Source organism: Musa acuminata, chromosome BXJ3-10 (genome assembly GCF_036884655.1).
Source record: "Musa acuminata AAA Group cultivar baxijiao chromosome BXJ3-10, Cavendish_Baxijiao_AAA, whole genome shotgun sequence".
In the NCBI taxonomy this organism is placed as follows: Eukaryota; Viridiplantae; Streptophyta; class Magnoliopsida; order Zingiberales; family Musaceae; genus Musa; species Musa acuminata.
The window spans coordinates 31,859,081-31,871,675 of NC_088358.1; the positions used below are offsets into that span (position 1 = coordinate 31,859,081).

At 41.2% G+C, this 12,595-nt stretch overlaps 3 protein-coding genes across 3 annotated transcripts; 2 read left to right on the top strand and 1 right to left on the bottom strand.

Annotated features, from left to right (window-relative positions):
* Nucleotides 1–315: 315 nt before the first annotated feature.
* LOC135651313 (bet1-like protein At4g14600) lies at nucleotides 316–3,185 on the top strand. The gene is made up of 4 exons (XM_065171314.1): nucleotides 316–475; nucleotides 595–718; nucleotides 1,841–1,897; nucleotides 2,729–3,185. Exons 1-4 carry the CDS (start codon nucleotides 435–437, stop codon nucleotides 2,888–2,890), a joined length of 384 nt encoding a protein of 127 aa, XP_065027386.1. The 5' UTR covers nucleotides 316–434; the 3' UTR covers nucleotides 2,891–3,185.
* Nucleotides 3,186–4,418: 1,233 nt separating this feature from the next.
* LOC135651312 (homeobox-leucine zipper protein HOX13-like) lies at nucleotides 4,419–5,834 on the top strand. Its single transcript, XM_065171312.1, has 3 exons — nucleotides 4,419–4,716; nucleotides 4,810–5,168; nucleotides 5,242–5,834. The coding sequence occupies exons 1-3, from the start codon at nucleotides 4,659–4,661 to the stop codon at nucleotides 5,557–5,559; spliced, it is 735 nt and encodes a 244-aa protein (XP_065027384.1). The 5' UTR covers nucleotides 4,419–4,658; the 3' UTR covers nucleotides 5,560–5,834.
* A 1,599-nt stretch (nucleotides 5,835–7,433) lies between these two features.
* LOC135651854 (uncharacterized) lies at nucleotides 7,434–12,114 on the bottom strand. Its single transcript, XM_065172371.1, has 5 exons — nucleotides 11,718–12,114; nucleotides 10,739–11,179; nucleotides 9,378–10,662; nucleotides 9,140–9,286; nucleotides 7,434–8,270 (listed from the first exon to the last, which is right to left on the bottom strand). The coding sequence occupies exons 2-5, from the start codon at nucleotides 10,817–10,819 to the stop codon at nucleotides 7,750–7,752; spliced, it is 2,034 nt and encodes a 677-aa protein (XP_065028443.1). The 5' UTR covers nucleotides 10,820–11,179; nucleotides 11,718–12,114; the 3' UTR covers nucleotides 7,434–7,749.
* Nucleotides 12,115–12,595: the final 481 nt, after the last annotated feature.

Genomic DNA, 12,595 nt, shown 5'->3' on the forward strand with positions numbered 1-12,595 from the left:
ATCCGCTTTCTTCTCCTCCCGATATGATGTACGGAGGTCTGAAGACTCTCCGGTCATATTACTGCCATCTGCGAGATGAGATATGAATTTATTTTTGGCACAAAATCGATTATTTTTGACAATCTTATTCGCACATCGGTGAGCAGATTCTCGTCAAAGAGAACTGGCGGTCTCCGTAGCACTGGAATGAAAGTGAATCCCAGCCGTTCATCTTCCGGGGTCAAAAACAAATATTTAGAGGACTAATATGCAAAAGAGTTCAAACCATGAACAAACCCGGTTGAACAGAACCGGACCGGACCAAAACAAGTGAGCCGAACCGTTCGTGTCTTCCCTTATTTCTTGCCCATTCTTCCCCGTTCTTAGTTTCCGCGGATTGCGAGCCGTCTTCTCTTCCCCTTTCGCCCACGCTGAGCGCTCGTTCGCTGGTTCTAATGGCGAATCCGTTCCATGGATCTGGTCCTCTTCGATCGAGGTTTATCATCTTCTTTTCTCTTCTCTCTCTCTCTATCTCTCTTTGGAATTTTGCTATTTTTTGGTTTTGTTTTGTATCTAAGATGACCTAGATTTGGCCTCTCGGGGTTTGGGCTGCAGAGAGGGCCTCACCTCGAGGCCAGCCGCGGCCTCGGATGACATCCAGTTGCAGATCGATCCGATACACGCGGATTTGGACGATCACATCACTGGCCTCCGTGGAAAGATCCGACAGCTGAAGGGCGTGAGTATTTTTTTCGCTTCTCTTGATGGAAATGCGTTTGGAGTTTGTTGATCTTGGTTTTCTTAGCTTATGTACCTTGAGTTGGTTCTTTTCATTTTGGATGCGTTTTTATAGTTGATGGAAAAGTCGGATGTGAATAAAGAAGATATTGGCAAAATAAAGAACAAAATTTGGTGATCGTTTAGAGATGCTATTGGCTTCGAACGTTTTAGGTTTGTTCCTGGTAATAATTGGTGTTCTTAGGGCTGACTCAATCTGGATCACATAATGGTTTGTCGTTGAAATGTTGCTTGGTTGCATTCTATTTGAGTTTTTCCAGGATCTATGGAAATTTTGGTATTATTTTTTCTTGAATAAGCCATACATTATTAAGATTCTGGTACTTATTTACATTTTTGGGAAGAAAAAGAACATGATTATGATTCTGTTGGGTCGTGCTTAAAGATTCTACAAAAGTAAGTTAAGATTTTCTATGTCTGAGATGATTGGTTATTGAGATAGATCCGAGGATGGTAAATACAATCATAAAGCACAAGGCACGGAGATTCATTGGAGAACGAATTATGATGTGCTTAATTAATCAACAAAAGTTAACAAATGTCATTCTTTAAAATCCTTAGAAAGCTGATCCACCCCGGTGGTGCCACCAATTAAACAAAAGCAAAGTTGTATAAATATATGCAAACAAATTCGATTAACTGCACATTATTTTCTATCCTTAAGGGTATATGCGATGCAAACTTTCATGAGATAATATCTAAGAAGAAAAAGAAGCTGGAAGCTTTATCGTGTACTGCTAGACACTTAAGCACCAACGGGTTTTGGGTTTGCAGTATTTCATTATCTATGCAACTGTATTTATCTTATAATTATGAATATTCTAAGTTTTACATCTTCGATGGGCTTCAACTTATGAAAACATATATGTGCTTGGAATAAATGTAACCTCAATGCTTTGTTTTATAAGAATGACCTTTATAATCGTCTGATAATGTTGCTAACGTGATTTATAGATTGTTTCATTTAGCATTTTCTTTTCAAGATAAGTCTTTGTCATAATTTCTTTCCTTGCCCGGATTTTGTGGCTTCTCTGTTTAACAAAACTTATATTTGGCATACCAGGTAGCCCAAGAGATTGAAAATGAAGCCAAGTTTCAGAAGGATTTCATATCTCAGTTGGTAATTTCAGTTATTACTTATTAGTCAGTTTTGGCAGTTTCAATTACCGCATGCACTTCCCCAGTGCGCCTACGTGCTTAATTTATTGAATTGCTGAACTATAACTATCTATTTAACTTTAATTGTTCACACTCTTAATTTTTGAAGAAAAAGGACTATCACAATTCTTTATATTAGTTTCATGATATATTTGCTTTCGGTTTGTGTATGTACTCTCCGAAAGTTCCTTAATTGCATTCATAGAACTACAAAAATTATATTTCATGTTTATGAAAAAATGGAGATTGAGGTTATAATGCTAATTTGCTTCATGATATATTTGCTTTCATGATATATTTGCTTTCGGTTTGTGTATGTACTCTCCGAAAGTTCCTTAATTGCATTCATAGAACTACAAAAATTATATTTCATGTTTATGAAAAAATGGAGATTGAGGTTATAATGCTAATTTGCTAGATGCTTTTGTGACTGTTGGCATATTTATTATGTAAGTGCTTAGATTTTCTTAATATCTTTTAGACATTATGTTAAATTCATATGGCATTGCCATGGTTTGGTATTTGAACTTTTATATACTGGGGATGAGTGGTGATGAGTGTTTGCTTTTTGTTCCTTTGAATAGCAGTGATCTCTCCTAAAGATAATGCATTTGCTTCGGTGTCTTGATGATTTTGCTTCCTAGGAAAGGATTATTAATATTAGGTATTGTAACTCCTAATATCTATATATTTGGATATCTGTAAAATGCTTATATATTTGGATATCTACTAGATCTTGTTCATAGTTTATATTCTAATCATTATTTGATACATTTTTTTTCCCTTAAAACAGCAAATGACTCTCATAAAAGCTCAGGCAGGGGTAAAGAACAACGTGAGGAGGATTAACAAGAAAATTATCCAGCAGGGCTCAAACCATGTTTTACATGTTGTCCTGTTTGCTCTCTTCTGTTTTTTTCTAATCTATCTATGGTCTAAATTTTCCAAAAGATGAGGGAAAAAGATGTCAAAGAAGAATCAGAAGCTTGTCAGAATGGATAACATTTTTGACTCTATTCTTGATGAATTTATCACTTAGAACTAGAATCACTAGAACATTAAAATCATTCAGCCGCTCAGGATACTTGAGCTTAATGATTTGCTGGTATCGATGAGAGCTTCTTTGTTTTGTGGGGAATATATTTCTTCCTGAGATGCTGAACCTTTTGGACTTGTGTAGAGACATTATAATGCAGTACGGTGTGGAAAGTTTCTCATCTTCAACAAGAATGTATATTGGTTATTTCTCATATCATGGGCTCCTAAATCCATCTTTTTTTTGTATCCTTGTATTTAAATGTAGAATTATTGTGTGATATGGAGGAGCATTTTTCTGATGACGATGGTTCTATGTTAAGCAGACAATTTGATGAACCTTTGTTGGAATATTTTGATACGTTGGATGCTGAATTAAGGAATCAGTGGCTCAAGTCGTAAACGAAAGCTTTGGTTGCTGATATCCAAGAGAAGTCTATAGAGGATGCAATCATCAAAGTTTCAGTTTGCCGTGTCAATCACTGCACTAATGGTATATTCATAGACACGCTCAAAACAGGTTTGTTTCTATACAGCATCAACCGCAGCAGCAGCAGCAGCTATCTTTGCCCTCTTTCTTTTATTTGTGGATGTCATGTCTCTAAGATTTATGGGCAAATGAAAAGTTGATCAGACTTGTTGGATCATAAACCATGGATGTTTACTACACGTACTCTCTTTGTGGTGTTCATCTCTACCTAATTCTAGCCATTAGTAATGTGATGTTCAGTCTTTGGCCAGCCATTCTCTGCGAGTGACATCAATAGAAAACTTCTCACAATGTCATTTTATTGGTCCATGCAATCAATGTGACGTGCTCAAGACAGATACACGTTGCTATTCCACCTCATAGATGTTTTAGACATTTGACGAACAAGATTTGGTAAACAAACAATACTAATAATAATAATAATAAAAGCAATTTTCAACTTCAACATGATTCAATTGTTTAAGCAGATGATCCAAAATATTAGTACCATGGATTTTGTTTTGGTTATAGATGCAAGAAGCCATGGGTGAGAGAAAAATGAAGACAGGGTAAAAGGGAATCGTTTACCATTTGATTTTTTTTTTTTGTATTAGGTGATAACTGTGGAATAGACATGTTGACATGAGTTGTTGGCTTCCAAGTATAGTCTAAAGATTTTTGTGTTGTGGCTCAGCTGGATTTGCACTTAAGTGGTGCAAAGATAAGAAAATGATAGGTTTATTAGCTATGCTATTGAGACCTAAAAGCAAAAACAATTTAATAACATCTCCTCTTCCCTCCACCAATAACATAAATATTTCTTACAAACAAATGGAACACTGTTGCATTTGAGTGTCAATTGCATCATAGTCTCAGTTCATTTCCCTTCTCCTACCTTTTCAACAATGTCACCCTCTTATCCCCACCACCACAATTAATTAGCTCTGCTGTCTTTTATTTATAGACTCCATAAACTTGCTGAAATCATACCTCTCTTCTTGAATCATCAGATCAGGTTCTGTTATGTTGAGAGCTTGTTTGTTCTGCATCTGGTGATGGGCTCAAAGTAGAGAAGATGGCCAAGAACAAGGTCAAAAAAGAGTTACCTTGGAACAACTAGCTCCCTTTCAGCCAAACCTTCCTCCTACCTCCGTCCATCTCACTTCTGTTGCTCTCTATCGTTCCATCCTCCTTACCGTGACCCATCCACAAAGTTACAATGGAAAGGAAACTTCAAAACAAGATGAAGAGGCTCAGCAGCTCAGACACCCTTAAAGGTCTGGTAGAAAGAGATCCTGGTCTTGTCCTCCTCCCCTCTCTCTCTCTCCCTCTCTAAAGATCACTAGACCTGCACTTTTCATTGTTGTCAGTGGAAGAATTGGTTAAGGATGAGGCATTTCTTCTCCATGGAATGGAGGAGATGGAGTGCGAGGAGGAGCTCCGCAGCAATGGGCTGGGAGAGAAGAAGCGCCGACTAAGCATGGAGCAAGCCAGAGCACTGGAGAAGAACTTCGAAGTGGAGAACAAGCTCGACCCCGCGAGGAAGCTGAGGCTGGCACAAGATTTAGGCCTGCAGCCACGACAGGTGGCTGTCTGGTTCCAGAACCGCCGCGCTCGATGGAAGACGAAGCAGCTCGAGCGCGACTACAGCAACCTCAAGGCTCAGCATGATGCCCTCAAGCTCGACTGTGATGCCCTCCGCCACGACAAGGAGGCTCTTATAGCCGAGGTGAGCATGCAGAACTCGAGATGTCGTCTCAAGTACTATACATGTGTTATCACATCCCTGGTGAACCATTCAGATCAAAGATCTCAAAGCGAAGAAGCTTTCAGCCTCTGAGATGGACGCAGCGGAGGAGGCGAGGCCTCCTCTGATCTGTAAGGACGGCGCTTCCGATAGCGACCGCAGCGTGGTGTTCAATGCTGAAGCAAACCGGCCTCATGGTTCCTCCTTTTCCTTTGACAACAAGGCTCGAGATGCGCAGGGCAGCTACTTGGACGAGGAGTTTTTGGGTGGGGAGGAGCTCTGCAGCAGCCTGTTCTCGGAGCAGCAGCAGCAGCAGCCGCTGCTACTTCTCGATGCATGGGACTATGACAACTTCAAATCGTCGCTGCAATAGTGACTTGTGCACAAAGGCCGGAGAGATTGGAAGAAAGAGAAACCAAACAGTGCAGTGCGGAAGTCTCTTTCTGTAAGGGCAGTGGGATTCAAAATGCGAGCTGTGAAAATAAACAATTTCATTTGTGCCGGTTGTTTTGGAAAACAAAAACATATAAGTAACACAATTGGTTAGATTAATATATCTTTCATTTTTAATGTATAGAATGTTAAAAATTATTTTAACATATCTTTTTATCAATAAAGTTATTAGAAACGAAAGGTATATTGAAATTATTTTCTTGTCTATCATTTTCGTATCGATTTATATGTTATGTTTTTCGTCAATGTAACTAACGATGTTAAAACAAATAAAATTATTTATTTTATTTTTAAAATTATAATGATGTTAAGGCAAATGAACAAATTGTAGTTACTTGTATTTGAACTCTATTAGCATTATAATATCTGTACTTAAAAAATTTATATTGGGATCTCTATGATTCTGAAAGTAAAATAAATAAATGTATTTATCCTAAAGTCATTATTAGTGAAAAATACAATAATGATATAACTTATTGGATCAATACAAAAGTGATAGATAAAATGATAATTTTAATTTCTCTTCTACTTTTAGCACGTGAGATATTTAAATTATCCTTTTGCCAATAAAGTTATTAGAAACGAAAGAAATATTAAAATTATCTTTTTGTCTTCGTACCGATCCAGTACGTAGTGTCACGTGTTGTGTTTTCCATCAATACAGTTGATAATGTTAAGACAAATAAGATTATTTATTTTATTTTTAAAATTATAAAAATTTTAATATAATTTTTTAAGTATAAGGATCATAATACTAATATAATCTAAGTTTAAAAGGTAATATACAATTAGTCATCCAAGGTAATATACTAATAACAAATAATTAATTTTTATTAATTATTTACTAAATAATTAAAAATATTTGTACATTAAAAGTATAAAAAAAATATAAATTTACAGAAATGGGATTTGCACTCGGCCCAATCAAACGACACAGTCACGCAGTGACAGTTCCGCATTGACCAGCTCCGAAGGATGAATTCATGGTGCTCCAACAATGGAGGAGACCACCACCACTTCCTGCCTCACAAGTCATGCGTGAGAGCAATCTCCCATAGCTATAAATCCCAGAGCGAGAAGGCCACACCCATCATCCAAGACTCAGCAGCTACCCGCTCTCCAAGCACAGCACACAAGCAGCAGCAGCAGCAGCAGCAAGGAGGATCAAACGATGGCTTGCAGCAAGGCCCTCGCCCTCACCCTCATCTGCCTGGTGGTGGTTTTCACGGCCTCCTCCTCAGCCGCCGCCGCCGCCACCGCCGACGACGGCTCATGCTATTGCAAGTGCGTCAAGCGATGCAAGACGATCCCCGGCACCGGTCACTCCGACTGCGGCAAGTCCTGCGAGACCGGCTGCGCCGCGGCCGGGCACGAGGCCCACGACGCTTCCTGTGACCCCACTCAGTGAAGACCCCCGGCCGCCGCCCACTGCGGCAACAGAGCTCAGGCGACGTTCCGGCTTTCTGTCCGTCATCAACCTTTGTCTAGTTCTAGTGATCAAACTGCACAAGTTGTGATGCCTGCGCATTTCCCATTTCCCATTTCCCATGTCGTTGGATTGCAAATGGCGCTTACTACTACTAATAAAGTATCGTGTTGCTTGATATGTTTCATGGGTCACATCATCTTGATATATAAGAGTACCTTTGATCTGAGATTTATGAGCATCTCCGATACTGAAGGAAGAAGTTGGTGTTGGTTGATGTCCTTAAAGATAACCGGTGGAAAATGTTCAAGACAATCACTGCAAGAGTTAAAAGACAGTTGCAAATCTAATTGTAAATTTGAAGTCCATAAAACAATCTGTCACACAGATCTAATTGAAACTTCTTAGAAAAATGATGAATGAGTAGCTCAGATCAAACAACATACATGTCTACCAGACAAAAGAATTTATAGCTGTACAGGAGACAGAACATGGAACAACAACATTGACAGAGTTCCAAGAATGTGACTTTGGGTTCTTCACATCACACCTCCGATGGTGTTACCATACTGCAATCAAATCCTTAATTTAGGCCTAAACTCTGTCGAATAACATCTTTAGATTTGGTCCACGCGTGGATCTCATAAAGGTCTGATACTTTGGAAACCCACAAGCTCGATGCGCTTATTTCCTCGTAGAAATGGAGTGTTGGTGCCTGCTCTTTGATCGATGTCTGCTGCTCTTGTGCCCGCCGCCGCTACCTGCACCTCTATGGCTGCTTCCCTCGCCGGTCATGCCCTTAACTGAACTAGTTGAGACCTGGCCAACTCGCCTGGTCGCCCTCCTCCGTGTTCCCCAGCCACTGTTTCCGAGGGCAGCCTTGGCAACGCTGTCGGTTGCCGCTTCCCTTGCCCTTAGCGGCTTGATAGGCTGCTTGTTCAGATACGTTAGATGTGGGAGGAGGCCACAGACTGCCTTACGTAGCTGGTCGTCTCCGATGTTGCTCTGAATCGGGTTCCCAAGCAGGTTGAGGGCCAACAGGGAGTTGTAGTTGGCAACAAGCTGGCCCAATGCCTTTGCTGTGGTTATCTTGTTGAAGCTCAGGTCAAGAACTGTGAGCTTCAGAAGCCTGTGAAGTCCCTCAACACCGCTAAGCTTGTTCCCGGCCAGATACAGCTGCTTGATTAGAGTACAGTATGACAGCCCTGTAAAAGCATCCACAAAACCTTTCAATTCCCAGATAATATCATTTCTACTACTAAGTTCATGATGAAAGCATTTCAATTCAGATCATTAGCATCTTATCTGAAATTGTGTTCTTTTGCAGCTGAATACAACTAGATATTGTTCTTACCCACCACCACAAATAACTTTATGGACAATCTGACATGACATCCACATATTCTTCAACCCAAAGTTGTATCACCAACACATCCAGACTATGGAAAATTCAAACAAGATTCATTATTATGCATTACAGATTTTGTGTTCTTGTCAAAATAAACAGTGAGTTGAGTACCAAGTCATAATGTTGTAATAGAAGCTACAAACTACAAAAAGGAAAAGACTTGCAAATACCAATTGGACCACCTTATTCCCAACTGATCTATTAGGAGATGAAATCTATTGCTAGTGTGGTGAGCTAACATACCAATGGGACAAATTTATCGCATTCCGAATGAGAACCTTCAATGTCTCAAGCAGATAACTGACCTTACTGGCTAGTCGGAGAGCCGGTAATGACAGATATCTGCTACCAAAACAAAAAGAGTCATAGTTATGATACTGGAAGAGAAGCACATACCTAAATCATAAACCACAGAACTCAGAATCTACTGACAGGCATAATTTCCCTAAAGAATTCACATTTTCCGATCGCTCGAAATCTTTCAGCTATGGATCATTTAAAAGATACATTTGTTTTAGATCAATGACTTATTTACTAAAACCCCATCTAATTTAATGTGGATAAAACACCCATTTTCTCAAACTGCTGTTCTGTGCAGAAGTAAATCAAGTCAAAGGACACCACAAGCAAATCCAACAACAAAGTTATGAAGATAGGAATTCCTACCATGACCTATTCGCGAGATTCTGTTATAGCTGAGATTAAGAACGCGAAGCCTTGTCAGTTCCCTGAGTCCTTCGATTGTGCCAATCTTGTTCCTCGACAAGTCGAGCATGTGGAGACTCTTGGGTAAAGATCCAGGCGAAATGTGAACTGCAACAACATGAGACTAGTCATGTAAAGCATCCATGGTTGAGAAATGAGTTGCTACTTCATCTACACAATTAAGTGGCCAATTCTTTACCTATCAAGTTGCCAGATAAATTGACTGACCGGAGGCTGGTGAAAACTGAAATTGCTGGTATGACCTTTAAGCCCATGCTGGCAATGTGAGCCACCGAGGAAAGTGAATTCAGAGATTGGATGATGTTGTTGGCCTGCAAGACCTCCTCTGCTGCACGCCGGCAATTTCGAGCGCAGTTTTTGCTGGATGATTCTCCGGTCTCCAGAAAATTTGGGTGTGTCTGAGACCCTGCTGCTGTTTCATCTTCTTCGTTCTCATCGTCCTCGATTGGGCAGAATGGACTGTCATCAAGATTGTGAACCCAAGCACTGACTCTATCGAAGGAAGAAGATTCTGCAGAAAAAGCAACCCACTGGTTCGGAGGCCATGCACCATTCCTACATCTAATGTCAGATTCTTCCACGGCTTTCTTGTTCTTCAAATCAGCCCCGCAGCTTGGTTCGAGTGTATCAGAGCAATAACCATCTTTCTGATTGGAAGCATCATCGACGGTGACATTCCTCTCTGGTTTCGAAGACCAAGTCTTGTGAAGATTTCTGTGGCTCCATAGAAAAAGCTTCCACCAAAGCTTCCTACTTCTTGAAGGAAGCACCTGACTCGAAGACCTCTTCTTTAGCATCACTTTATCGGCACTCCATGAGGTAATTACTGATGTCGGGCTGCCTTGGATTGACTTTGGTGCTTCTCCAAGGAAATTTCCAGATAAGTTTTGAAGGTCATCATCATACGAGCGGGCATTGGTTGTGGACCTAAACAATTTACTAGCTCTCTTCGTCTCAATATTAGAGCATGAGCGCATTAACATGGGAGACCCCCAGAAAGCAGTGGTCCGGCCCATCCCTGGATCACTTACATGCCCACTCTGGATCATTACTTCGGGTGTGATGTCATCGAGATTCTCAGATACGTTCTCCAATCCACCATTGCTCAATTCTTGATTCAAACCGTGGCAAGTGGTTTCACCCTTTTCTTCTGCCAGGGCCTGGAGATCGAAGTCAGAGAAATCTCTTTTCATCGACAAGAAATCATCATGTTCATCACCTCCCTCATAAGCTGCCTCAATCGTCGCATCGGTTTGAACCAAATCCTCATCCTTCTTGCCGTTCCTCACCAATTTCACATTGGTTGAAGGGACCTCCTTCACCCGAGTTTTTACTGACACAGAGTCCTCGAAAGATGCCTCCTTTCTTGCCTTCTCGATAGATGCATAGACGAATTCTTCTGCCTCAACTGAAAAATCTCCATTGCCATTCTCCTTTTTCGGATGAATAATCTTTGAGGACTCCTGCAAGTAACAAGTCAAATGAGCACCAAATAGCACCAGAAATCGGCAAAAATTAAATCCGAATATGTGTGCTCACTTTGGATTTCTTCTTCTTTCCAATCAGAAGAGCAGGGAAGCAACTGATTCTTGTCATCTTTACCGATATCACGAAACTCATCAACAACACAAGATCCCTGATACGTTTGACAAGTACCTTCTCCTTATGATTCTAAAGAACAGCTACCAGACTCGATGGGGTTACAAGAAGCTTAAACGACGAAGGACTGGTAGGTGGTATCTACTGAAATGAATTTACGGGTTAGCCATTGTCGACCGGCGATCCATTAACCATCTGACAGAGAAGCCAGACAATAAGGAGAGTGGAGATTGGAACGGAGAGTAGAGGGAAGAGCGCGTCCTCCTGAGCCCACACCTTTCTCAAGGTGCGAGAGGATGGTACCTCAGTGACGGCCAGAGTGATCTAGAACAGCTCTGATACCAGCTGAGAACCCTCCCGAATTCTTGTTCAGTATCAGCCCTTAGGAGAGCAAAAAAGAAAGGAACAGATTAGATCTTTGAATCTAACAAACCCCAAATCCATAAACACAGATGAAGGAGGGGGAAAAGCTCGATCTTTGCTCTAAAACTGTCCTTTTCCCTTTGGTTAAATATCACTGTTTTGCCTTTGATCCTGATCCAAAAGCGGATGGAGAAAGCAACAAAAGCATTCCTCCATTAGATTCTGGATCACCAAAGTACAAGGAATCGATGGGCAAAGAGAAGGATTTCCGTTTCCACAAAGAAGATCATATTGCAAAAGATGAAAGATTAGGGAAGCATTAAAAAACCAATGAGCAGATAGAACATTCAAAAGCTGAAATTTTGGAAGCATGGAAAACCAATGGCAACGCCTCATCGGTTTTCATGGCCAAAGCTTGGAAGTGTTCTTCCCGGTGCCCTTTTTTCCCTAATCCCAGAAGACTAAGGAAGAAAAAGATCACATTATCTTCCTTTTATTTGTTCAGAAACAGAATAAATCCCAAACACGAGAAGACCTATTGGTTAGAAACACGAACCACAGAAGAAAGCTTCCGATGCGCTTACAATCTAGATCGGCCTCCACCTCGACCTCGACTGCAATAGAAGCCACGAACGAAGCAAAAGAACAATCTTTTTACCATCAATCTCATAAAAATCCCACCTTTACTCCTCCTTTCTCAATCTCAAAGAAGAGACGAAAGAATGGCCCGCAACGAAACACCACCGGAGAACTCTACGGGACGTCAGAAACCAGAGCGTGAGAAGATTATCAGGGAAGCTACATGTTTCGAGCACAGAGAGGCGTAACAATCTTAATACAAAGAGAGCCGGAGATGGAGGTAGGAAAGATCAAAACGAGCGGAGGAGGCGGAAGAGAGAATGTGGTTCCGCCGTGCCGCTCGTGGAGGAAGAGAAGGGGGAGGAGGAGAGGTTGTGTGGGGGAGGAGAGGCCGTGGTAGAAGCGGCAAGAAATAGGCAGCAGCTGCCGCGAGAGGAGCCAAACGCGCGATGGAAACACAACTGTGTCCGTTCCTTTGATTACAGGCTGAATCATGCGGTGCTTCTCAAAAGTTTCCATGTCATGAATGCCATCAGTGTCAAAGCACGACACAAGCCTAATCCCCTTTGGTGTAATCCAAGTCCAAATATCTCATGATCTAAGAGAGAGTCGGAACAGACGACAGAAATGCTTGTCGGCCTCCATGTCTGTCGCGTTGCGGCGTGTCGTACCGCATCGCGATTGCTGTGTTGTCGATGTACGGGGACCTGTAGCCATCGCAGCCTCCTCGAGTCTCACGCTTCTCCTTCACGGCAAACGAGTTACGGAACCAGAATGTTGTGGGTATAAGAACGAGACGATTCCGTTGTCACGTCGTCGTTGTACTGGGAACTCACCATCACTTTCTTTTCCACC

Excerpts from the sequence above, each read along its gene's own strand:
- LOC135651313 (XM_065171314.1), top strand. The coding sequence starts at position 435 with ATGGCGAATCCGTTCCATGGATCTGGTCCTCTTCGATCGAG. Across the intron at positions 476-594 it reads TCTGGTCCTCTTCGATCGAG|AGAGGGCCTCACCTCGAGGC; the intron begins GTTTATCATCTT and ends TTTGGGCTGCAG. Across the intron at positions 719-1,840 it reads AGATCCGACAGCTGAAGGGC|GTAGCCCAAGAGATTGAAAA; the intron begins GTGAGTATTTTT and ends TTGGCATACCAG.
- LOC135651854 (XM_065172371.1), bottom strand. The coding sequence starts at position 10,819 with ATGAGTTTCGTGATATCGGTAAAGATGACAAGAATCAGTTGCTTCCCT. Across the intron at positions 9,287-9,377 it reads TTTATCTGGCAACTTGATAG|TTCACATTTCGCCTGGATCT; the intron begins GTAAAGAATTGG and ends ATGTTGTTGCAG. Across the intron at positions 8,271-9,139 it reads AATCTCGCGAATAGGTCATG|GGCTGTCATACTGTACTCTA; the intron begins GTAGGAATTCCT and ends ATGCTTTTACAG.
- LOC135651312 (XM_065171312.1), top strand. The coding sequence starts at position 4,659 with ATGGAAAGGAAACTTCAAAACAAGATGAAGAGGCTCAGCAGCTCAGAC. Across the intron at positions 4,717-4,809 it reads CAGCTCAGACACCCTTAAAG|TGGAAGAATTGGTTAAGGAT; the intron begins GTCTGGTAGAAA and ends CATTGTTGTCAG. Across the intron at positions 5,169-5,241 it reads AGGAGGCTCTTATAGCCGAG|ATCAAAGATCTCAAAGCGAA; the intron begins GTGAGCATGCAG and ends TGAACCATTCAG.